At 38.7% G+C, this 25,909-nt stretch overlaps 2 protein-coding genes across 2 annotated transcripts; both read left to right on the top strand.

Annotated features, from left to right (window-relative positions):
• Positions 1 to 3,998: 3,998 nt before the first annotated feature.
• LOC134751824 (tubulin-specific chaperone E) lies at positions 3,999 to 11,390 on the top strand. The gene is made up of 7 exons (XM_063687314.1): positions 3,999 to 4,437; positions 4,972 to 5,078; positions 6,717 to 6,896; positions 7,723 to 8,137; positions 9,075 to 9,206; positions 9,517 to 9,673; positions 10,933 to 11,390. Exons 1-7 carry the CDS (start codon positions 4,090 to 4,092, stop codon positions 11,244 to 11,246), a joined length of 1,653 nt encoding a protein of 550 aa, XP_063543384.1. The 5' UTR covers positions 3,999 to 4,089; the 3' UTR covers positions 11,247 to 11,390.
• Positions 11,391 to 12,459: 1,069 nt separating this feature from the next.
• On the top strand, positions 12,460 to 21,834 carry LOC134751691 (ADP-ribosylation factor-like protein 13B). The gene is made up of 9 exons (XM_063687134.1): positions 12,460 to 12,990; positions 13,751 to 13,850; positions 14,892 to 15,130; positions 15,609 to 15,786; positions 17,369 to 17,489; positions 18,914 to 19,040; positions 19,715 to 19,894; positions 20,752 to 20,857; positions 21,696 to 21,834. The coding sequence occupies exons 1-8, from the start codon at positions 12,639 to 12,641 to the stop codon at positions 20,850 to 20,852; spliced, it is 1,398 nt and encodes a 465-aa protein (XP_063543204.1). The 5' UTR covers positions 12,460 to 12,638; the 3' UTR covers positions 20,853 to 20,857; positions 21,696 to 21,834.
• The last annotated feature ends 4,075 nt before the right edge of the window (positions 21,835 to 25,909 follow it).

The raw sequence follows: 25,909 nt of genomic DNA, 5'->3' as shown, positions 1-25,909 counted from the left end.
AAAATAGCCTATTAGCAGCCAGTGTAGCCACTAATAGCATACGGGCGCAAGAACCACCAGCATAATGTAAAACAATGTTAATTGTCACCAATTACACGTCCTTCCTAAATTGGAGGGGAAGTTGTAATTACCAGTTTGTAAACGTACTAAAATTCACCCGTCATAATATACACACTAGGCACAGTCGTTGCTCATGGCTTGGCGTTGGCACTAGTTTTTACGAAAGCGACTGTCATCTGACCTTCCAACCCAGAGGGTAAACTAGACCACATTGGGATAAGTCCGGTTTCCTCACGATATTTTCCTACGAATATAATAATTGTGAAAATTTGGCGAGAGAATGTGGTACAGGATAGGACATGTTTTATACCCTAACATTTTTAGGGCTTTATGTTATTCTTAAAGAGGTACCAGTGGCGTAACTAGGGGGGGGGGGGCAAGTGCCCCGGGCGCCAAGATGGGCAAAAGGCAGTAGCAGGGAAACTTTCGTCAGTCGTCAGGGGGCGCAAATTTGGTGACTGCCCCGGGCGCCATATCCTCTAGCTACGCCCCTGCGAGGTACTTCAATTGTCAATAGGCTGATGTAACCATAAAGATGCAGTTAGTTAGAATACACCCTTATTGATAACTAGACATAGATTTCTCTAGCATGAATGTCATATTGTTAGTGCTTGACAAAATAAAAACATCGACAATCCTGTTATCAATGAGTACCCCTTCAACATTAATCATTTTCCATATTTCTGCTATGCACCCATTACATCAGCGGAAGTTGAAAAATCAATGCAGTTTTTTTTTTTAAAGGCGTAGAAGTTTGACATCCGATATTATGGGAAAAAAATTGGTAGTCTACTTCGAGAATCATGATAACTGATGTAGAAATAGGTACTAGATTTTGCATGACGAACTCACAGGCATGTCAACATGTAGATGACTTTTAAAGTCATGATTAAAGATTATTGCTATACAGGAAAATGAATTGAACACTGCATTCCTTGCAGCTACAACCACAGTAAGTTTTTTTACATTTGTGACGTTTTCAATCAAAAGGTACCACATTGTCGCTTGTCGATAAGGTTGATTTCTAATTGAAGCTATATGGAAATAGTACCCTTTTGGTTGAAAATGGCACATTTATGAATTTTATTGTGAGCTATCAGACTGAATATCTAGCAAACTTCACCAAGTAGGAGTTTTGGCTAAAGGGTTTTTTTTAGTGTTTTGTTAACATCTAGATAAATAATATCAACTAAGTAAAAAAAAAATCATACACATAATTATGCCTTTCATAAATCTTTATGACATTTAATACAGCTTTTGTATCACCTTTTCTTTTTGTGTGACAAAGCTTAAATAAAAATTAACTGATTTGCAAGACCTAAGTGATCCCATAAGTGTTCCGTTTGTCAAAACAAAGTTTTGCACGGAACATTAAAAAGCAAGTAAAAATACCTTGCTAATCATAATTATTGATGAAAGTTAATTCAGAAACCACCCTGATGTCCTGAAGGTCTGAGCAGATGTTAAGCTTCATACTTTTTTTTCTCTAAACCAGTTTTATGGACAGGTGTTTTAAGCCAGGTGTTATTTTAATTACTGTTAAAAGCTTTAGCCAACTTAAGATAACAGGGTTATGAGTTTTCACACTATCTGACAGATAACTGACTTAAGTGTTATGATGCAAATAAGATTAGTGTTATCTTTAGGATTATGATGCTTTTGGAATTTGTTATGAAGATAAATGTTTATACTTTATTTTATAGCATTTATTGCATGGGATCTGGATTTTATTAAATTTTCAATGAATCATGAGATTCATATTCATAACAAGTCTAGAAGTAAGTATAGTATAATAGGGGTAGGTAATTGCACTAATTGGAAAGTGGAAAATTATAAAAATATTTTAACTCCTAAGCGTAAATAAATTAAAAAAATATACTCCTTTGTTGTTATTATTAAGACAGCAGCCTGCATACCAAGATTATCAAGCATGAGTATACAGGGTGGCCAAACAATATGTGCATTCCCATTGCCAGGGAGGTTTTGGGATTATACTGAGCAACTTTTACTATAGGACCAACCACGAAATTGAGAAAAATAATTTACCCTCCCATAGAAAATGGTCCAGCCAAAATGTATGAAACAGACAAAATTTTTTTCGCGATTTCAGGGTTGGTCTCTTAGTAAAGTATAATCCCAAAACCTTCCTGGCAATGGGAATCCACTTATTTTTTAGCCACCATGTATTGGTTTTCCATCACAGAAGGATCCTCATGCTTCAAGTGCAGTAAGGTCCTTTCTATCTGAAATTCCAACAGAAATTCTGATAGAAAGGTCCTTAATGCACATGTAGCATAAGTTTAAGGACCTTTCTCTGATGGAAAGCCACATATATTGAGCACATAAGTAGTTATTTATATCTTAATTATTATAACAAGATATTCTTGAAGTAGATTTCTTATAATTATATAGTGGCCATCTTTTTAAGGGATCTTTCAATTTTTTGTGTGCTAGGTGTAATAACTAGGTAGTGGCTTTTATCTACATTAATATGTATATGAATCACCAAGAATAAATAGTCCAGTATTGTTCTAGATTAATCTAATCGCGAAATTGGGGTAGGGTGTGTTTATTAGTCACTTGCACTAACAATATTAAAAGTCCTCCCCTAGGGACACCCCTTGCCACCCCAATGCTAGGAATTATTACACACCTACCCCACATGGAGTACCGAAAAAGCCCCAATTTATATAATAAATTACTTCTAAACCTACCACAAGGTCAGCTCTGAATTCTATTTTCAAATAAGGGTAACCGAAGAACCGCCACAAAACATCGTGTGGGGCCGAAATGAATACGGTAAGAAAAATCGATAACATTCGCGGATGTTGATTTAAATATTACGTTCGTGTAGCGGAGGCTTCGCACTGCAATTTTACTACAGCCTTCGATGCGTTGTCATTCATAAAATGCTAAATTTACGTTCGTAATCAAATAATCGATCACCCGTGACGTCCACACGCCCGTGTTTACGTTTCTTTATATCGCTCGTATATACACGGACACCGATCAAAAGCTCATCGATGCAGTAAATTATCGCCGTTTAAAAATAGTACCACGCCTGCTTGGCTAACTGTGTAATTATTTATTTGTTTTGCTAAGGAAAGCTCGAGCGATGAACTCTACTTACCTCATTTTGACGCTCGATCCTTTGTAGGAACCAATCCGTATACACTAATGCACAGCACGCAACAATTGTTCACTTAAAAACTGCATATTTCCACAGGCACAACAGAACATTTCTCTATTATCGACTAATGCACACGTCCGGGACACTACATTGGGTAGCCATTTTTGTCAAAAAGTAATTTTTTACTTTTACGTCCCGGCCCCGATTCCCATTTCGGAAAGAGGAGAGCGAGAGGACGCTAGCACCGCACCGACACGACGAGGGAATAAAAATAAATGGATCATTGAACCGGTGACTGCCGGTGCAAACTCGGTCCGAACTAAGCTACGTCATTGAGTTTTGTCTTCAAAAGGACTAAACTTTGAACTTTACTGATACATTCCCGAGCAAAAGAGGTTGTGGGATTAAGCTTTTACGTACGGTTCGGACCTGTCATCCGAACTTTCGTCCTTTCTTGGCGCCTACCATTCTTGGGCGTATAATACACGACAGTGCAAGGACCAGGACCAATCACCTAACCGTATTCCATATTTCTAAAATGATTCAATTAATGCCATCTATCGGCAAACCGTATGAATGCTCTTGAATTAGTCACTAATATTTACACTGGCAATTTTGTGGTAGAAAAAAATGTCCGAATATTGACTGGTTTCTTAGTTTTCAAACGAATAAAATTTAATAAACACTACCAATAAAAAGAACTATGGGTTTTATTCAAGAATGGCATTATTAACGAGTTTTTACATACAATTATTCCGTTTTGGACTTTACAGAGGCAACACCTATTGTTACCAGTGACAGCAGCAAACACTCACTCACTCCCTGACAGTTTGTTTTCGGAGAAAATTCAGCCTGTTTCTCTTTTCATAAACAGTTCCTTTTTCGAAAATTTTAATATAATGGTGGGCGCAATGCCTGTTAATTTGATACCAAAATTTTGCAACGGTACCATGGATAGCCGGAATGGTACCGAAGAAGGCGAGTCGCAAGTGAGAATAGGTAGTCGTGTGAAGTGTAATGACGACTTCGCCACGGTAAAATATATCGGAGAAGTGCAAGGATACAAAGGAATTTGGTACGGAGTGGAATGGGATGATCCTGCGAGAGGAAAACATGACGGGTCTTTGGATGATATTCAGTATTTTAAGACCTCGAAACCAGGCGCTGGGTCTTTTATACGCCCAAACAAAATTGCACCAAGTATCACTTGTGCTGATGCTATCAAGAAGTATTACGGAGATCGAGAGGTACGCAGCAAGTGTCCTATTGGTTTTTTATTTATTTAGACCTCTATGTAAGTAATTGTTTTTATTGAGTCAATGTTGTGAACAAATTAGGTCATCCACCCACACAAGTAAGTGCCTTAGCTTAGTCATGAACTCAAGGTAAACAAAGCAATACAATAATATGTTCAAAATGGGTCAAAAATGGTAAAGGAGACATATTTTGTATAGGCGGTATTCTTACTTGAGTATAACTTAGACACTCAAGTTACAGTGTAGTATTACAATTGCTACAAATGACCTTACAACTTACAAACAAGTTTATATACACTTGATTAAAACTGTTCATGTGTGTGGTACTGATAAATATATAATTTAACTTCAATACTTTGCCCATTTCACTTGAGTTTGGGCTGTTAAATTTTTATACAAAATTGCTTGTATCTTTATACAAAAAACCTGTCAGAGCGTCCTTATGGCAAGCAACAATGTGGTACCTTTTGCTTGAAAACGACACATATTAATTCATTGGTTTAATATTTTTACACATTTTTCCAGGATGAGGCAGTGGCAGCCCACCGGCGCACAGTGATCAATGAATGGAAGAGGGAGATGGGTGCTCCATTCATTGAGATGGTTGGCTTTGAAAAGATCCATCAGAAACAGTAAGATCTTTGGCTTTCTTCTAGGCTTTAACACATTCACTACCAAGAACATGCTAGGTGTGTTCATTTTGTGTAGGAAATAGGGTGCTTGGCACTTTAAGGAAAAGTCATTTTTAGGGTTTTTTTTATACAACGTCGGTGGCAATCAAGCATACGGCCCGCCTGATGGTAAGCAGTTACCGTAGCCTATGGACGCCTGCAACACCGGAGATATTACACGCGCGTTGCCGACCCTTTAAAAACCTGTACACTCCGTTTTTGAAGAACCCCATACTGTAGCCCCTCGGGAAAACCTCGCTACATTTTATTAGCGAACTCTTTAACAATGACAATCAGTTGGTGCATTCGACCCTTAGTCTTGTAAAGTCATTTTATTTTAACGAGCCTATAAAGTGTCCGACTGTTGGGTAAAGGCCCCTAGATTTCCTATCTTCCCGATTAACTGCAGCATCCGTCCAGTTGCTGAGAAATGCGCTACAAAAAAAATGCGTCCAGATCGTCCCACCATCTCCTCTTAGGCCGACTATGGGGTTTACGTTGTGGCACCCACTCCGTGAAGTCTGAATGCTTAGTCATTTATTTATAATTTGTAATACAAGTGGTAGTCTGCTTATATCTCATATTACTAAAAAGGACAACACCGCTTATTGTACAAATAACAAGCTTTCATGAGCTTTCACAATCAAAAGATATCAGAGAAAACTTGCTGGGCCAATTTGGTGCACTGACACAGAAATTGTAGAGCTCTTTTTTTTTATCCTATCTGGCTTTTACTCCCCGCTCTTAAGTAACATTGGATAGGACTTAAAATCGCCCCAGCTTCGCACGGGTGCAATGCTGATGTACTATACATATAAACTTTCCTCTTGAATCACTCTTATCTATTAAAAAAAATCGCATCAAAATCCGTTCCGTAGTTTTAAAGATCTAAGCATACATAATAGGGACCAGGGACCGGACAACCCTTTCCGCGATAAAACCCTTTCAATGGGCGACACTTAAACACGGCTAACACATTGAAAGACTTTCCCTTTTGAACTGCAAGCCCATTCATACCCTTACCTTTGACTAACCCTTACCGAAAAGCTAACCAAAAATAAGGCTAGCTCTTAATAAGGGTAACCCTTATCTTTAAGCGCTTTTTATAAAGGTTTCCCTTTGCGTAAAAGAGACAGGATTAGTATATATCCACGGTAGTGTGTGAAAAGGAAATAAAATACGTGCCTAGTCAAAGAATGCCGCCGTCGCCGCCGACGATCGCGCGGATTCGAAGTAATGTGTGCTTTATGAACGAGGTAGACGACTTAAATTAGCACGCTTATATGCTAAAAGGGAAGCCCTTTATAAGGCTAACCCTTATAAGCAATATGCAAGGTGTTGGTGAGCGGATGATAAGGGTTTTGTAAGGGTATTTGGGCTACCGATTACTCAAAGCTTTATATAAGGGTTTTTAAAAGCAAAACAAAGGGTTTCGTCTGGCAAAGGGTATGGTGAGTTAAGCCTTATGCAATACCCTTATAAAACCCCGATAAGGGATAGCGGGCCGGTCCCTGATAGGGACAGACAGGTAGCAGGAAGCGACTTTGTTTTATACTATGTAGTGATGAATAAGGAAAATGATTTATGTTCGTATTGCAGAAAATTCGACCGCCTAGTGGAAGTGTGCGTGCGCGACCGCTGCGTGTCCCGCGCGGGCGACGTTGCCGCTCTGTGCCCGCGCGCCCGCTCGCTTGATGTATCCACCAACTTATTTAGCAACTGGCGCGAAGTCATACAGCTGAGCGCGCAGTTGCCAGATCTGAGGGAATTAGATGTCAGGTATATATTTATAGATATTTGAGTAGTGTATCCCTTAGGCGACGTTGCTGCTCTGTGCTGTCTCGCTCGCATACAGCACAACGTCAAGTTGTCAGACTTGGGGGCCCTAGACTAGATGTCAGGTAAGATATTTCAGTAGTGTATCGGGTGACGTTGCCGCTCTGTGCTCGGTCGACGTGTCTTAGAAAGAGAGGAGGAGAGAGAAGAACGCAATTTAATTAGCAAGTTTAGCAACTGACACGAAGTTATGCAGTTGAGCGGCTGAGCGCGCAGTTGCCAGATCTGAGGGAACTGGATGTCAAGTATTGCAGATGAGTAGTGTCCGCGGGCGATGTTGCCGCTCCTGATCTTTTAACATTTTCTTAGTTACTTCCTAAACAAGCCCTGAATCTATTTGATGGCAAATGGCAACCTATCCCAAGAATTGGTGCAGGCACTTTTTTTTACAAAAGCAGCTGCCATCAGACCTTCAAACCCAGAGAAGAAACTGGGCCTTATTGGAATCTGTCTGGTTTCCTCACGATGCATTTCTTCGCCAAAGATCGCCATATTTCGTACCTAAGTTCCAATCCAAGGCACTCATAGATATGTATAATAATTTTAATGCGTAATAAGTTTATAGAAAGGACACTTAGCCCGATAAATTTCGTACATCAACCCGCCTGTTTCTATCTCTATCGCTCGCGGGTAATTATATTCCTGTCCCGCCCATGATGACAGCGGTCAATGACACTGTGCAAGCGAGATAGCAATATATTTATGCTCGTGCGATAGAGATAAGAACACGCGGTAAGCAGTTCTTTAATTAATAATTAATCTCTTACAGCAAAAACCGCATGGCCATCAACTTACCCGAAGAAACCCTGGACCAGCTCTCCATCAATCTATCCAGCTTGGAAAAACTCAACATCTCCGTTTGCGACTACGAATGGTCCGACATCCTCGCTCTATCCCATCTCACTCCGAAGATCCAAGAAATCATTGCCGCTTACAACCAAGTTAGAACTATATCACCACCAATGGTGACTCTCCGAACACTAACCATTCTAAGACTCGATGGAAACCCGATAAACTCTTGGTATGAGGTCATGAATCTAGGTTGGCTGGAGAACTTAAAGGTGCTAAGTCTGAATGATTGTCAGATTGAGCAGATAAGGTTCAATGATAATCCGGGGAATGCGAAAGTGGATGTATTTGAGAATTTGGAGTTGCTGTTTTTAAACAGGAACAAGATAAATGATGTAAGTATGGTTTTTGTTTTATATTGTACAGAGGAAAATCTTAAGAGTCCCCGGCAAGCTCGGTTTTCCATACAAACGTATTACGCTCTCATTTTAAAACGACTAGCTAGAATTGCTCTCAAACTTTGTACTTACAATAGGAGTAGGTATATCTAGTTATAATATAAAGTATATCTACCTTAGTTAAAAAAATACATCAAAAGACTATGCGTCAAAATGGCCCAAAAACCAAAAGAGTGGAGAATTAGGTCATTAGTCATTAGATAGGTATTTTTATGAACTTCATAAGTCATAAGTCATTTATTTGTGAAAGATAGGGTATACATAGGATGTTACAGTTCATAGTAAGTGAGCCAAGCTACCTTGTCACACAGTGACATGCAAATTTCAAATTTTATGCCTAATACTAAACATGCACTTATTTAGATAATGTCTAAAGTTAATTCATATTTACACAACAATTGTAACATACAAAATAACAAATATTAAAAACGAATTATATGGTATAATACAAAATTAATGAAGATGTCACAGATTTATAAATATGATGTAAAACAGTTTAGTTGTCCAGATATTCTTCATTTTGTTCTATGGGCACCAAACGGAATTTTATTGCAGAACTGAGATATTGGTATTTTAGTCAAAATGTAGTCACCCTTATTACCTAGACAATAGAGTCCACCGCCGGGCGAGCGCGGCAAACCATTCGCCGCGCTCCCAAACCCCGCAGCAATTAATTTACTTACTTGGACTCTATTGCCTAGGTAATAAAGGTGAACACATTTTGACTCAATATCTCAGTTCTGCAATGGAATTCCACTTGGTTGACTGGTAGAGAATGGCTCATGGCATTAAGTTCGCCTTTTGTACATTGAGGTGTGTTTTTTTGTGCAGTAAAGTTTAAATAATGTGTAACTTATGTGCATATTATTTCTAGTGGCGATCAGTGAGCGAGCTGGACAAGCTGAACCGCCTCCGCAAGCTCTACTTCTTGAAGAACCCGATACAGGCCACCGAGGACTATGACACTGGATCTCAACTGATTATGGCGAAAATTGGCACACTACAGGTATGTATACTAGTTTTATGGCATATGTAATGTTTCCACGGTCAGTAAGCAAGCTGAACCGAATCCTTCTTGAAGAACCCGATACATGCCACCGAGGACTATGTTACTAGTTTTAAACTCGTAAGGCCCAATGTGCATTACAATGTACAATGGGGTTGGCCGGTTGAAATATTTAGATGGCGCCAGCATAGCTTACCCTGTCAATCCCTAGAATTGTGTCAAATTGTTGTTTTTTTAATGGAATATGAAATTCCATTAAAAAAAACCCCCCCCGGATGCCAGCCCTTTAAGCCAAATGTTTTTTTTTTAGGAACTGAACGGGTCCAAAATAACCCCTGAATTACGCCGAGGAGCGGAATATGACTACATGAAACGCTACGGGGCAGAATGGAAACGCGCGCAGACAGACCTGAATGCGCAGGCAGCTTTTGATATAGACCATTGCCGATTCCAGGAACTCGTTATGAGTAAGCATATTCTTCTCATGTTCCATTGAAAGGCCATTTGCTACTTTAAGGCCGTTCCCTGAGCCAGAAGGCGAAAAATCTCCTTTTATTATCATACTAGCTTTTGCCCGCGACTTCGTCTGCGTGGACTTAGTAACCCCAGCTAGAGTAAGAATAGCGCCTGGAGAAAGTCTTATAGCAATTATTCAATTTGAGCATATTATGCACAAAAATTAGCAGACACTTCATTAATTATCTCAATTCCGACCCGCTTTTTACTTTCTTAAGGGATGATTTTCAGGATAAAAACTATTCTATGTCCTTCTCAGGGACTCAACCTATCTCTATGCCAAATTTCATCTAAATCGATTCAGCGGTTTAAGCGTGAAGAGGGAACACACAGACAGACAGACAGACTTTCGCATTTATAATATTAGTATGGATTTTTCTAAGAGACGTTGATATTCGTAGACGTCAAACATCGAACATTTATTCAGCAAATAGGCCACAGGGGCACTCTTACATGTCAATTTATACAAACAATAAAATTAACAAAAAATTACAAAAAAAAAAAACATAAATATAAATGTCAAATTACACAAAAAAAAAAAAAAATACAAACAGAAGTACTAAAATTGTTTAGAGATGTGGAAAAAATATATGTAGTTCTCTGATTATATTATCTTTAATAACACAGCTTCGGATACACGAATTATGACACTTCGCTCATTAAATTAATTATCAAAGTAACCTCTAACTAGGACTTAATGAAACTTTACTCGGTTATTTATTATGTGACACTATAAACGAAAAAAACAAGAAAAAACAATCTTAACTTAAATAATAATTTGACAGCTTTCGAATTTCGATATCTTTCCCGTTCTTTCTTGCGAAATGTGACAGTGATAGCGGCAAACCGATGGAACGTTAACTCGCGTACATTTTTAGGCCATCGTGAACGCTACTCATGCTTGAAATGGAGACATGTAATATGAAATTCTGTCGCGCTAATAATGGAAGAGTGATAGAGAAATGATGATGATGATGTTTCGTTTGCTGCGGCGCAAACGTTTGGCATCTTGACTAGGCCTTCTATACCGGTTAATATTGTTTCACCTCAAATACACTCTGGCAAAAAGAGTAGAAATTAAAAAGTGGCAATACTGTCGTGTCGTCCCTTTCAAATCAATCTAAGAAAAACAGGACGACACTATGTTCTGTATGAATAGAATAGAAGACGATTGTATGAATAGAATTTTCATGAACGTTTTTACTTTCAGAATACGGCATTCCAGACGACAGCCTTCTCGTACAGCAACCAAAATCTTCCACGCTCACCTCACAGCTTCTAGAAATCACACTCCAAGACGAAACCGGAAAACGACTCAAAAAGAAGTTCCCCAACACTATGGCCGTTCAAAAACTGGTCACACTCGCACAAAGACTCTTCACAAAAGGCAACACCGGAAAACCCAAACTTTACCTACTCGATGACCAAATGAAAGGAGCCGAAATATGCCTAGATAACTACATGAAAGACTTGGCTTATTACTCTATGAAAAATGGAGACAATATTCTTGTTAAATTCAGATAAATTATTTTTTTATTCATGGCTACCCTTAAGTTAATTGGCGCATTTATTTATTTTCCAAATCAGCTTTGTAAATAACATGTCCAAATTGTACCTGTATTTATTGCTAATATTTTCACAAATATAAATATCCTTATTGTATTTTAATTGTTGTTTTTTTTTTAATTTTGGAGGGTTTACTTGTAGTTTGTGATTGAGAAGTGGATTACAATGATTTTATTTTCTACCCTATCTAAACAATTAGTACTTAGATTAATTATCTTTATAATAAGAATTACACTACACATGGCCAACGCTAAAATTACTGCCGTTACTGGGCACTCTGGGCCAAAGCTCGGGGCAGTGTATTATTGAAAAGCTGGAATCTTATACTCTATCGCAGTGTTTTTCATGACGCGACCCCCTTCCCAGGCATTAGTTTTTTTTGCGAATCCCTTTGCATATTATAAAACTTCGACGCCTGCCTTGAACTTTTTGTAACTTGTTTGTTTTCTCTTTCTTTTGTATTAATAAAGGCTTTGAGCGTCTTTGCTCTCTAACATCGCCCTACAGATGAAAACACTGGCCCTGTTACAGTCTGTCAAACAACTATTCATAGGAGAAGGCGCGGAATTTAAGTTTTCTTTGGGACGATATCCCTCGCGCCTACATTTTTTAAATTTGCCACTTCTACTGACTGAAATGGCTTGGCAGACTAGTTTTTTTTTCATGGTCAGCAAATAGTGCTGCAACACATCCGGGTTGAATATTCGATTTGAAACAGCCATCTAGATTTAAAAAAAGTTGTCAGGACCACGCTCGCTCGGTTAAAGTGCTGCCACCTGCACGTCCTTATTACGTGTTCTGCAAGATTCTAAGATCATTCAAAAGATTCATATGAGACATGTATGAGACTTGATAAACTTATTTAATATAGTCGGTCAAACAACTTTGTCAGCAGAAAAAGGCACGGAATTCAAAATTTCATTTCGCGCCTAAATTTTTTGACCGTCTGACGGAAATGGCTTGACAGACTATACTAGAATTTCTAGCATTGCCTTGAAAATGAAACGACTTCATTATCACATTATTTTATTGCCCATTGATGATAGTTAGTAGTGACGTTACGTTTCTTTACATTGTTATATAAATAATGGAAACAGCTGTAACCTTGGACGTGACTTTCGATTACAACCATTTTATATAATATACAATCAACGTTAATAAACTGAGTGAACCAGACCCGCAACGAAAACAAACCCATTTTGATACTGGCCACATTCACCTCGATCGCCATTGGTAACGGTTGTGTCAACAAAACTTTTGTTTACAAATGGCCACTGGCGATAAATTCAAAGTTCCTCTGCCATATGATGTGGAAGTATTATTAGTTTAGTTTAATATTAGTTTTCAGTGATGGGTAATTGTTGGGCGAATGTTACCCGCCGCCGGAGCGTGCATAGACGTATAGTGTTAATATTAATAGGTTTAGACAACGCGGGAAAGACTAAAACCGTGAACAATTTGGCAGGAGAGAACGATGATAAAGTTCTGCCGACCGTAGGTTTTAAGGCTGTTAATTTGATTCATAAGGATACGCCTGTGACTATTTACGATTTGGGTGGAGGGCCGCATTTTAGACAAATATGGTCGCAGTATTATAGCGAGGTACATGGGGTTATATTTGTGATCGACTCAAGTGATTTTTCACGGTTAGATGAATGCCGTGCTGTGTTGGAAGAAGTGTTATCGCATGATAAAATATCAGGTGAGTTGGTGGAACTAATTATAAATTAAATTCGCACATTGGCGATAAGGCAGGCTGCGGCAGCTAACCGTCCTGGCGTGAATAATTGATGGATTTTAGCTGTAGTTAATAATTCAAATGAGACATATTATCGATGAGCTCGTGGATTAATTTAATTTAAAAAACTTAGTTGACCTGATTGGTAAAAATACGCTTTTCTTTGATATCACCAGGAAAGGCCAAGTTTTAGAGCTTAATAATTTTATTAAATGTATACTTCAATTTGTAGGCAAATTAATGCATATATCATGGTTGACTGGTAGAGAATGCCTTCTTGTATTAAGTCTGCCAAATGTAGTTTCATGTATTGTGCAATGATGTTAAAAACTTGTGCAATTATGTTTCTAACCCACTAGTTAGGAACAATGAAACTTCCTTAAGGGTCTCCGGCAAGCTCGGTTCTCCATACAAACGTATGTCTGTAATTAGTTTATGTAGCTTCAGATATCATAGTAAAAAAATAAATTTTTTTTCATACAAAACTTGTTTTTGCTCTATTAAGTTTGTTTTAAACTGTTGTGTTTGTGTGTTGTGTTATAAACTGGAGCTATATAAACTAATTTCAGACCTAGATATACCTCATGTCGTTGTATGTGCAAAGTTTCATTACAATCCAACACGTAGTTTTAAAATGAGAGCAGAACTACGTTTGTATGGGAAGGTGCAATTCGTCCGAGCTTGCCAGGGACTCTAGTGTGTTTCATGGGTTACACTTCCTCAGGCAAACCAATACTGGTGCTAGCCAACAAACAGGACAAGACGGGCGCGCTGGACGATATAGATGTTGTCGAGAAACTCAACATAGAACCGCTTGTTAACAAGTAAGTTCGCAGTATAGTGTATACCTATGCAAGGAGGACATGTCACTGGACGTCTTAGGGCGTCCGCTAGCTGGTGCGGTTGCACGGAGCGGGTGAGAAGGTAACGAAAAATAGTATGAGCAACGATAACTGGTGCGGAGACTTCAACTATTAAGTACCTACTTACTTTAGGTAGCACTTTTTTATTTGCATTTATTATTTTTATATGATTTTGACCCATGTTCTTCAACGGATATGCGTTAAAATTATAAATAACGAACGAAACGGTCAACGCCCTCTATACGAGAGTAGGCCAAAACTAGTGGCGCCATCTGATCGAGAATCAAATTTTCGTGATTTTCGAGGCACGTTTTTTCCTTAGACTGCATCCATCTATTACGGAGTTATATCTATCTTTGGTAGCACCAAAGAGAATTAAGAAGACAGAGTGCTCACTCCATACATCGGTTTTGTTACCAAAAAGACTATTATTTTCGAAGTCTACATCTAGCGTCAAGTAGCGGAACTATCAGTACTGCTACTTACTATCTATACCAATGTGGAGGACCAAGGAACGATAGTACAGTCACAGAATAAGTATTATCATACAGAACGGCCACGCACCGCCTCGCCCCGACTCGAGTTACCTCGCCCCGCGATACCAGATTGACGGCCGTTTGCCGGCCGCTCAGTACTATCTTTAAGCTACTTACTCATACTATGACGCATGACGCGTGTACAGACGTACCGTTCACACATAGAAACGCAAGTGATTTTTGATGTATAACGTGTCCGCACTATGGTATAGTGCCTTTTTGCTACGCACTTACTTTTTAGGGTTCCGTACCCAAAGGGTAAAAACGGGACCCTATTACTAAGACTCCGCTGTCCGTCTGTCCGTCTGTCTGTCTGTCACCAGGCTGTATCTCATGAACCATGATAGCTAGACAGTTGAAAATTTCACAGATGATGTATTTCTGTTGCCACTATAACAGCAAATACTAAAAAAGTACAGAACCCTCGGTGCGCGAGTCCGACTCGCATTTGGCCGGTTTTTTTCAGATACCGATGTCCAACCCTAGTGGAATCCTACACCGCCGAAACGGAAACTAAAAAGAAAAAGCCAAAAATCGACCCCGGACTAAAGAAGGGTTACCACTGGCTCCTCAACTACATCGTTCGTCGTTACGGAGACATCAACCTGCGCGTGCAGACAGACATACACGCCGAGCTGGAGAGGAGGCGGCTGCAGAGTAAAGCTAGCCAGACTTTTACGGCTGACAGCGAAAACACGCGAACTGGTAGGTTTTTAGGTACCCAAAGGGTTAAAACGGGACCCTATTACCATCTATTACTAAGACTTCACTGTTCGTCTGTCTGTCACCAGGCTGTATCTCATGAACCGTGATAGCTAGACAGTTGAAATTTTCACAGATGATGTATTTCTGTTGCCGCTATAACAACAAATACTAAAAACAGAATAAAATAAATATTTAACCCTTTACCAGGCTAAGGGATATATATTTCCCACATACGACACTTCAAACATGTGTTCTATTTTCGATGAGTAAGCCTGATTGTTATTTTTGAAATGTCAGCCTGACAAAGGGGCTCACATAACAAACGTGATTTTTTGCCGTTTTTTGCGTAATGGTACCCTTAGTGCGCGAGTCCGACTCGCACTTGGCCGGTTTTTTAAACTGGTATTGGTACCTACTTTATAGATGATACTGCTGTTATATAGACCTCTCATAAAGTTTTAAATGTTTATGTTCACAGGCTTCGAAAATCCAAACTACAATCTCGAGACCAAGGACTCCGAAGGTGTCATAGTGGTCAAGCCGATATCCATCAAAACGGACAGTGTGGATACCACAGTTACCATTGAGAGTGTCGACAAGCCAAAATTATCGCCGCTTTTTGGTCGAGCTAGTACAGAGACGATGCCCGTGGCAAGGTATATATTATACACTATTTTACACATTTTAAGGTTTGGTGACTATAGTTACCAACCAAGACAAGGTATAAACCAGGAGTCATAGTGGTTTAGCCGGTCTCAATCAAAACCGACAGTGTGGATACCACAGTTACCATCGAGAGTGTCGACAAGCCAAAATTATCGCCGCTTTTAGGTCGAGCTAGTACAAAGACGATGCCCGTGGCTATGTATTTATACACTATTTTTCACATCTTAAAGTGTGGTGACCTGGTGACTATAGTTACCGACCAAGACAAAGTAGGTATAAACCAGGACTCATAGTGGTTTAGCCGGTTTCAATCATAACCGACAGTGTGGATACCACAGTTACCATTGAGAGTGTCGACAAGCCAAATTTATCGCCGCTTTTTGGTCGAGCTAGTACAGAGCCGATGCCCGTTAGCAAGGTATTTATGCACCATTTTCCACATCGTTAAGTGTAATGACGATAGTTACCGACCAAGACAAAGTTGGTATTAACTGACTCATAGTGGTTTAGCCGGTCTCAATCAAAAGTATCAAAACGGACAGTGTGGATACCACAGTTACCATCGAGAGTGTCGACAAGCCAAAATTATCGCCGCTTTTTGGTCGAGCTAGTACAGAGACGATGCCCGTAGCAAGGTATTTATACACTATTTTACACATCTTAAAGTGTGGTGACTATAGTTACCGACCAAGACAAAGTAGGTATAAACCAGGACTCATAGTGGTTTAGCCGGTTTAAATCAAAACCGACAGTGTGGATACCACAGTTACCATTGAGAGTGTTGACAAGCCAAAATTATCGCCGCTTTTTGGTCGCGCTAGTACAGAGGCGATGCCCTAGCAAGGTATTTATGCACTATTTTACACATCGTTAAATGTAATGACGATAGTTACCGACCAAGACAAAGTTGGTATTAACTGACTCATAGTGGTTTAGTACTCAATCAAAAGTATCAAAACGGACAGTGTGGATACCACAGTTACCATCGAGAGTGTCGACAAGCCAAAATTATCGCCGCTTTTTGGTCGAGCTTGTAGAGAGGCGATGCCTGTGGCAGTATTTGTGACGTTTTCAATCAAAAGGTACCACATTGTCGTTTGTCGATAAGGTTGATTTCAAATTGAAGCTAAAAATAGCGCTTTATTGACAACCGACAATAAGTACCCTTTTGGTTGAGAATGACACATTCGTACGCTAATTACAAGTTGTATAGCACGGCGACGATAGTGCCAACTAAAATGTAGTCTAATGGCCCGGCCACGACATCGCGCGGCGGCGGCAGCGGCGAGCAGCGGCCATAGGTTGGAGCGAGACACAGCGATCGGACCTTTCGTTCCCACCTATGGCCGCTGCTCGCCGCTGCCGCCGTCGCGCGATGTCGTGGCCGGGCCGTAAGGCGGTCTTCACTGTGCTGTGCGAGTGGGACATCGCTCTATACGTGTATTGGATAGCGCTAGCTGTCATGCTCAAACAACGATGCGACGTGCGCATTCGCATGATAGTCGTGTAAGCCGTTCGTAGTAGTAAAAATAGTAAAATCGATCGATTGACAAGTAGTATTTGAATTTAAAGGGTGGAGTTGGAGCCTCGAGCGGAATTCAGAAAGCTGTCACCAATCGCCCGAAACAGGAGCGGCGTCAACCACATCGACTTTATGAACAGACCACATTCTAGTCCCACTAAGAAGATGAAGGTACCAACTTTAAATCCTTTGCCATCGTATTATCTCGGAAACGTTCGTATTTATCATGCCACTTCAGTCAACCTCAGTATTTTTTGTACTGAGACTGACTGACAAAGAGAAACATTTGACCCTCACAACAAACCTGATCGACTGATGCCATTAATAAAATTTTGTGGAATACCCTATTTTCTAGGTTGTATAACACTGCAATACATGTGTGCAATTGTGTATTTTTTTTATTGGAGTTCTCTAAAAAGGACTCAAGCCTATCTCCTGCAGACTCGGGGCTCTAACAAGTTGAATAGAACTCGAGTTTCGACTTAATTATAAGACACTGATTTAAACTTTCACTATTATTAAGTCCCGTCGTTGTGAATAATAATTAATTATAAGAGTGAAAAACTGACTTGAGTCTTAAAGCACAGGACTCGGGACTCGAGTAGACTCGAGTCTTAAGCAACACTAAAAGGAGGTTGAAATTTAGTAAGAGACTATTAACGGGAAGGGGTGGAGGGCAATTTAAAACTACTTAAAAGTCCAAATTATGTATTTGTTTTTTTTTTTTCATTTTCGTGTAGGTTGCATATTGACATGTCCTTACGATTATTATTTGTACCTCTTACAGGTTGAGCCACTGAGTCGAAACTCATCTCTAGATTCAGAAGAGAAAACGGCCCGGGAGCCGGAGCGACCACGCCGCGTTATCAGAGACGGAGAAATTATGCGGAGAGAAATATTATTCGCTGACCGAGGTATGTTTTATATGGCGTGACCACAGTACTTGCAGGTTGAGTCGTTGAGTCCAAACTCATCTCTAGTCACATAAAAAACCTCTCGAGAGCCGGAGCGACCACGCCTCGTTATCAGAGACGGAGAAATTATGCGATGGGAAATATTACTCGCTGACCGAGGTATGTTTTATATAGCGTGACCACAGTACTTGCAGGTTGAGCCTTTAAGTCAAAACTCATCTCTAGATTCAAAAGAGAAAACGGCCCGGGAGCCGGAGCGACCACGCCGCGTTATCAGAGACGGAGAAATTATGCGGAGAGAAATATTATTCGCTGACCGAGGTATGTTTTATATGGTGTGACCACAGTACTTGCAGGTTGAGTCATTGAGTCAAAACTCATCTCTAGAATCTGAGGAAAAAACTTCTCGAGAGCCGAAGCGACCACGCTGTATTATCAGAGATGGGGAAATTATGCGGAGAGAAATATTACTCGCTGACCGAGGTATGTTTTATATAGCGTGACCACAGTACTTGCAGGTTGAGTCATTGAGTCAAAACTCATCTCTAGAATCTGAGGAAAAAACTTCTCGAGAGCCGGAGCGACCACGCCGCGTTATCAGAAACGGAGAAATTATGCGGAGAGAAATAATTACTCGCTGCCCGAGGTATGTTTTATATGGTGTGACCACAGTACTTGCAGGTTGAGCCTTTGAGTCAAAACTCATCTCTAGATTCAGAAGAGAAAACGGCCCGGGAGCCGGAGCGACCACGCCGTGTTATCAGAGACGGAGAAATTATGCGGAGAGAAATATTACTCGCTGACCGAAGTATGTTTTATATGGCATGACCACAGTACTTGCAGGTTGAGCCTTTAGCCCGCGGCGCGTGAATCGTCACGTGACAACGTGACGTTCACATAAGTGTCATTAGTAGCAAAGCAAACGTCAGTTGGACCGTCCAACGTGTGACGTCATCACGCTCTGTCGAATTCGCGCCAAAAATTATGAGCGTTTCAACCGCTCAAAAATTTTCAGTTTTAAATATTTTTTAATTAAATAATGTGAAGGTTTACATACGTATTTTTATTTTTTCCGGTGTTCAAACGATATAAATTATCATTACAAAAATTTAAAACAAATTATGCATGGAGCTAATTAGGACTTCCGCGTTTTGAACACATATTAAATCAAAACACTGATTTAAACTTTCACGATTTTTACTCATTATTATTCACAACGACGGGACTTAATCGCGTAAGTTATAAGTTTTGAATTTAAAACTTATAACTTACGCGATTAAGTCCCGTCGTTGTGAATAATAATGACATATTATATCACATTTACAATCTATCGTGAATTTATTTTGTTACCTTTATTTACCGACAAGTGAAACCTGCGTCGAAACATCGGTAAATAAAGGTAACAAAATAAATTCGCGATATACCCGATTGTAAATATGTGATTTAATTAGGACTTGCCAAAAATGCCCATTGAATTCCCAGATTGCAACAAAACCGCCTGCTCCGACGTGACTCCGGTGCGGGAGGCGGCCACGCTGCCGGCGGGCGCGGGGGGTGCGGGGGGTGCGCGGGGTGCGGGGGGCGCGCGGCCCGCCTCCGCCTCGCAGCTCGTGCGGCGCCAGCTCGAGGTGTCGGCGCACAGGCGGCGTCTTAGTCTGCGCTGTGAGTATTAAGGCCGTTCCATCGGTTTGCCGCTGTCTTTGTCACATTTCGCAAGAAAGAACGGGAAAGAACATACGCGCCAAGTGTCAATTTTGATCAAATTTTGTCGGTTTTTATTGATTTTAAAAACGTTACCATACAATATCGAAATTCTAAAGCTATGAAATTACTATTTACGTTAAGATTGTTTTTTCTTCTTTTTTTGTTTATAGTATCACATAATAAATAACCGAGTAAAGTAGGATTAAAAGTCCGAGTTAGAGGTTACTTTGGGAATTAATTGTATCGAGCGAAGTGTCATAATTCGTGTATCGGAAGCTATGTTGTTAAAGATAATATAGTCAAGAACTACATATATTTTTTCCACGTCTACGAATATCAACGCCTCTTAGAAAAACATGATCATATAAGGAGATTTTTCGCCTTAAGCCCAGGAGCCTATCCCACGAAACTGTACAATTCGACAATATTGTTTTCATCACACTCGCTCAGTAAATGTGGAATTGCACGCCGGCTTAGCAGGAACGATTGAATAAGCGTTTTCCATAGGGAGTTATGAAGTTTCTAGTATTATAATTAACAGTTTTTTGTCTTTATACTTCATTTTTGTATCGCAAGTGTGATGAATAACATTGTGTGTATGTAATTCGGGGCGTAATAATATTGCAAACTCATTTACGCTCCATGGTGCATAATGTACTATTAAATACAGCTAACCACCGAGCGGACCGTATGCTTGTTTGCCATCGACGTGGTATAAATAAACATACAACCGAGTTGAGAACCTCCTTTTGAAATCTTGAAGTCATATAAAAATTCTCGTAATCGCTGGGTTTTAATTAGTAATATTTCCGCAGACGTCCGTAACAAGACTAGCCCGGAGCCCGTGTCCATGTTGGTGTACGAACCAAAAAAGAGACACCTCGACAAGGGGGACTTCCAGCACGCCACCAACTGACGCAGGTATGTTTACATTTACCTCCTTGCTTTGTTTACGTTACCTCGCTGCGCTCGGACCGATAAATTGCCTCGGGTGAAATAGATCGCTTTATGCCCTTGTTGTACAATCTACTATTATATTACTTATGAAAGGAAAATAATGTAATAGATTGTATATGATTTATAATTGTAACATATTTGCTATGACTTATTTTTCATAAGTGATTTTTAATAAGATCGCTTACCTTCTTTCTAATACAAAAAAAACGAACTATAATTAAAAAATAAAATAATGAAATTGAATCGCGTTAGACCCGATTAAATTATAATTATGTAAACTAGTACATCAAATTTCGTAAAAATGTTTTCTATAATGCTAAAGCCTGACCAGGAATATATGATCACGCGCCATGTTGCGGAATTTTAATAGAACTATTTTTTTCATACTATACTAAACTGTTACCCTATAAATGATCATATATTACTGGTCAGGCTTTAATAACCAGAGAGGAAAATGGGGAGACTAGGTTTGTTTGTATAAAGAAGCGGCCGTGTGACTTCGTCCTCTTTTGTCTTAAAGTAAGACTGTTTAGTTAAAGATAAAGATTCTTTATTTGCAAGAATACTTAATTCTAAAATACAGGTGTAATATGGTGTACAGTATTCAGTCGCATAACGACATGCAAATTTTCAAAAAAAAATGTTATCTAATAGTATAATTGATAGATTAAAATTCCAATATTATAATTCATAATAAGTAATTGATTGATTAATTAATAATAAGAACACTTAATTTAAAAAAAACTTAAAAAAACGTTGACTTTTACTTTAAACTTTTTAGTGCATTTGTTTCTATTTACAGGTAGTAAAAAATTTCTGCTGTGATGGGTCCAGTGATTGACAAGTATTTTAATGTTAAAAGGTTGTATTTACATCTTTTTCTTTAAGCAGACGTTCTTTGTTTTGTTAAAATAAATTTAAATGATTATTATAAAGAAAAACAGTCATATAATTTTGATTTATTTTACTTAGGTAAATCAACTTTTAGAATTTCGTTTTTGTGCCATAACTTTGGCAATGATTCTACAAGTTAAGTGTCCCCGGCAAGCTCGGCCGAATTGCACCTTCCCATACAAACGTAGTTACGCTCTCATTTTAAAACTACGTGTTGGATTGTAATGAAACTGCACATACAACGACATGAGGTATATCTAGGTCTGAAATTAGTTTATATAGCTCCAGTTTATAAAACAAACGAAATAGAGCAAAAACAAGGTTTGTATGAAAAACTTGAATTCGCTGTATTTTTTTATCTATGGTATCTGAAGCTACATAAACTAATTACAGACATAGATATACCTTATCCTATTGTACGTACAAAGTTTCAGAGCAATCTAGCTAGTCGGTTTAAAATGAGAGCGGAACTACGTTTGTATGGAGAAACGAGCTTGCCTAGGACCCTTAAGTCTATAAAAATCGTGCTTCTTAGTTTGATAGGTAGCTGAAATATGTAGATGGCGCTGTACGGCACTTATGTTCAAGTGAATTACTCGGCACACACAACTGTACAGGGCTATCTACATCAGCTGCCAAATTCGAAGCAGGAATTTTTGTTAAACTTAACACTTCGGGTTATTCCATTTGAGAATAAATATCTCAGATATGAATATTTGTTTTTATTTTTTTATTTTATTAAAATGGCGTTAACCGTCAATAAGAAACTGTTAGCGATGTAAGCACTTAAAACTGTGATTGAAAGTCATGTTTAGGTTATAATGGAAATCTAACGTTTGGAAAACCTTAATATTGTATGATTTAAACTTTCACGATTTTTAATCATTATTATTCACAACGACGGGACTTATTTTACGCGATTTAGTCCCGTCATCGTGAATAATAATATTTATAGTATGATTTGTTTTGATTTATTGCCTTACGTCAAAAGTGTTAATGTGAGTATCTGTAAATTGATTCGCCTGAACATAACAATACAATAATACAATAAGATTAAAAAAAAAAAACTAAAATGTTCCCAAAAGGTACCTAAATCGTTAAGTTTTCACTAACTTTGATCAAGATTATTGAAATGTGAAAGAAGCCAAAGGTTAGTAATAACAGTGTTTAATAGATATTTACAAGCGGGAATAATTAGTTTGAATTAATTAGAAAGCACTAATATAGGTACATATTCAGTTTTTTTTTATAACATAGATTATTCACTAACATTGTTTGGGGGTTCAACTTTTTTGTGCTCTTAAGCGAGGTTTAGACTAGCAAAATTTTCATTATATTGCGGTATCTGATAAACATTTTGAATGCAGTTTTCCTTAGTAGTCGGCAATGTAACTTAAATTGCGTGCAAGTTCTTGCTAGTCTAAACCTCGCTTTATATTCTTTCCGGGTGTCCAAGTGACAATGAATAATGGTGGAAGGTTGTAGAAGAAATGTATCACGTTATACTAATGGCTCCTCTACACGATGGGCCATCACTGGCCCACTAAGATGGGCCAGCGTGTAGAGAGTGTAGTGTTGTCGGATGGCTTATGGCGCGGCCGGATGGCGATTTTGAAAATCCATCAACTTTTAGGTTATTTCACGATTAGACATATGATTTTAGTACCTACAACAAGTATAAATATAATCGCACTTAAACTATCTTGAGACATATTTCAAAATATTTATGAGTACCGTTTTTACTCACTATTATTTTTAGTCGCTTTTGGCGACATGTTTCGGATTCTTTGGGAATCTTTGGGAGCGACGAGGCGGGCGGCGCGGGCAGTGCACGACGTACAACCGCCGCGGACACTCGTGCCTGAGGATGGATTCCCAAAGAATCCGAAACATGTCGCCAAAAGCGACTAAAAATAATAGTGAGTAAAAACCGTACTGATAAATAGTATAAATATAGTTTCAAAATATGTAACGTAGGGAACATATTTTCATACTAGTCTATTCTAGTTAATTACAGCCATAATGTGATTTTAAAATATACATATAGCTTGTATTGTAGTTTTATATTATAGAGTTATTGTTGATTATAACAATTTTATCAGTAGTTACTTAGATTTTCACTTTATATCGTAATTAATTTGCAATATGTACTTGTGTAACTAGATTTTTATTAGTTTGCAATGTAATGTCGCGAAATAGTTTGAACTACTTGTAATATACACATAGTTCATAAAGTAGAATCTTAAGCGTTGCGAGGAATTCAAAGACCGAAAGGGAAACTTAGCTGCAACACATAACATGATCAGTACGGTTTCACTCACTATTATTTTTAGTCGCTTTTGGCGACATGTTTGGGAACCGTACTGATCTAAATATTTCGAAATAAGTCTCACGATAGTTTAAGTTCGATGATTAATATCACCAATCATCAAATTTAAACTGACGAGAGTCATTCTTAAACGTTAAAATAATTATATAACAAGTATACTGAGCACGAATTTCGTAGTCAGCTGCCGAGAAAAGGTACCCCCCTAGAAGTTTGTATGCAAAGGTGCTAAGCGAATAGTATTGCTGACTGTACACTGGCGGTCAATGTGGTGCGAGTGGGACAGCAATATAATTATGCGCGTGCGATAGAGATGTGGAATGCCGGGTGAATGTACGATATTATTCGTCTTTAGCGTCCTTACTTGGATTGACTTTAGACTTTATAGTATAGATTAATAAATATTAGTAAAGGTAATTTTCTACTTTGTATAACTTAATCTTTATAATAAATGATAAACTTATAATTATCTTGTGTGATTATTTACATATTTATATCCGTTGAGTTAAAGCCAGCAGAAATAAATAAAAAATCGGACAAGTGCGAGTCGGACTCGCCCACCGAGGGTTCCGTACTTTTTAGTATTTGCTGTTATAGCGGCAACAGAAATACATCATCTGTGAAAATTTCAACACTCAAATATTTATAAATACTTAAATACATAAAAAACATCCATGACTCAGGAACAAATATCCGTGCTCTTCACACGAATAAATGCCTTTACCGGGATTCGAACCCGGCACTATCGGCTTCATAGGCAGGGTCACTACCCACTAGGCCAGGCAAGTCGTCAGTAACAAAAGCAAAGCCGTCATTTTTATTATTTATTTATTTATTTATTTCACTTTATCTTAGTTATTTGAAGCAAGTTTAAAGACCGGTATCTTAACTTCTTACTTAATTTAATAGCCGTTACTATCCCAACCACGGTCCATTAAGAAACGATTATTGATCAAATGATATTATATTTTAAATTTTAATGATTGTTTAACCTTTTGGACACTAATGAGTAATGACGGATATATCGGCACCGCAGGTCCAACGCCAAAGACGGATTAATCGGTCAAAGACCACAGAGCAACATAGACCTATGTGCATGTGCATAAAGTTCAATTTCAGTTTTGACATTTCGGCGACGTGGCGTCCAAGTGACAGCTTTTATGTTTGACTCGGCGTCGAAAAGGTTAAGAAGTAGTATGTTTTGCCTAATGAGGTTGTTGTTACTGGTATATACATGGAGAATAAGCCGAAATCATCACACGGAAGCAGTCCGCTGGCAGGTACGTGGTTTTTTCATCTAAAAGTGTAAATTACCATCAGGCGAGTCAGGGGTGTAGCTAGAGGATATGGCGCCCGGGGCAGTCACTAAATTTGTGCCCCCTGACGACTGACAAAAGTTTCTCTGCTGCTGCCTTTTGCCCATTTTGGCGCCCCCCCATGGATGGCGCCCGGGGCACTTGCCCCCTCTGCCCCCCCTCTCCCCCTATAGTTACGCCACTGAGGCGAGTCGTCTGCTGGTTTGCCTCCTATATCTTATTCTACTTTATTTGACGTTAAAAAATAATTAATTAATTAATCGATTTCTTATTTAATGGTATTTAAATTGTGTATTGCTTGACGTTTTGTATAATTATAATCAATTGTTATTTTCCACATGACGATCATAATATAAATTCGTATAGATTAGTGTAAAAATAATTTATATTGTAATTTAATATTATGAAATAAATAAATCTAAATCTATCATTAAAAAAAATGAAATGAGAGACGTCTATAAATACGTATCTTTTTTTACC

The sequence above is a fragment of the Cydia strobilella genome, chromosome 23, assembly GCF_947568885.1.
Source record: "Cydia strobilella chromosome 23, ilCydStro3.1, whole genome shotgun sequence".
Taxonomy (NCBI): Eukaryota; Metazoa; Arthropoda; class Insecta; order Lepidoptera; family Tortricidae; genus Cydia; species Cydia strobilella.
Note: the sequence above shows the minus strand (reverse complement) of the source record. Positions and strands in the feature narration are given on the sequence as shown.

What these genes read in the sequence shown, in the direction of transcription:
- LOC134751691 (XM_063687134.1), top strand. Translation starts at nt 12,639, where the DNA reads ATGGGTAATTGTTGGGCGAATGTTACCCGCCGCCGGAGCGTGCATAGA. An exon ending in GAGACGATGCCCGTGGCAAG is followed by an intron (nt 15,787 to 17,368) that starts GTATATATTATA and finishes TTGAATTTAAAG; the next exon opens with GGTGGAGTTGGAGCCTCGAG. An exon ending in AATATTACTCGCTGACCGAA is followed by an intron (nt 19,041 to 19,714) that starts GTATGTTTTATA and finishes TTGAATTCCCAG; the next exon opens with ATTGCAACAAAACCGCCTGC.
- LOC134751824 (XM_063687314.1), top strand. Translation starts at nt 4,090, where the DNA reads ATGGTGGGCGCAATGCCTGTTAATTTGATACCAAAATTTTGCAACGGT. An exon ending in GAAAAGATCCATCAGAAACA is followed by an intron (nt 5,079 to 6,716) that starts GTAAGATCTTTG and finishes TTCGTATTGCAG; the next exon opens with AAAATTCGACCGCCTAGTGG. An exon ending in CGAAAATTGGCACACTACAG is followed by an intron (nt 9,207 to 9,516) that starts GTATGTATACTA and finishes TTTTTTTTTTAG; the next exon opens with GAACTGAACGGGTCCAAAAT.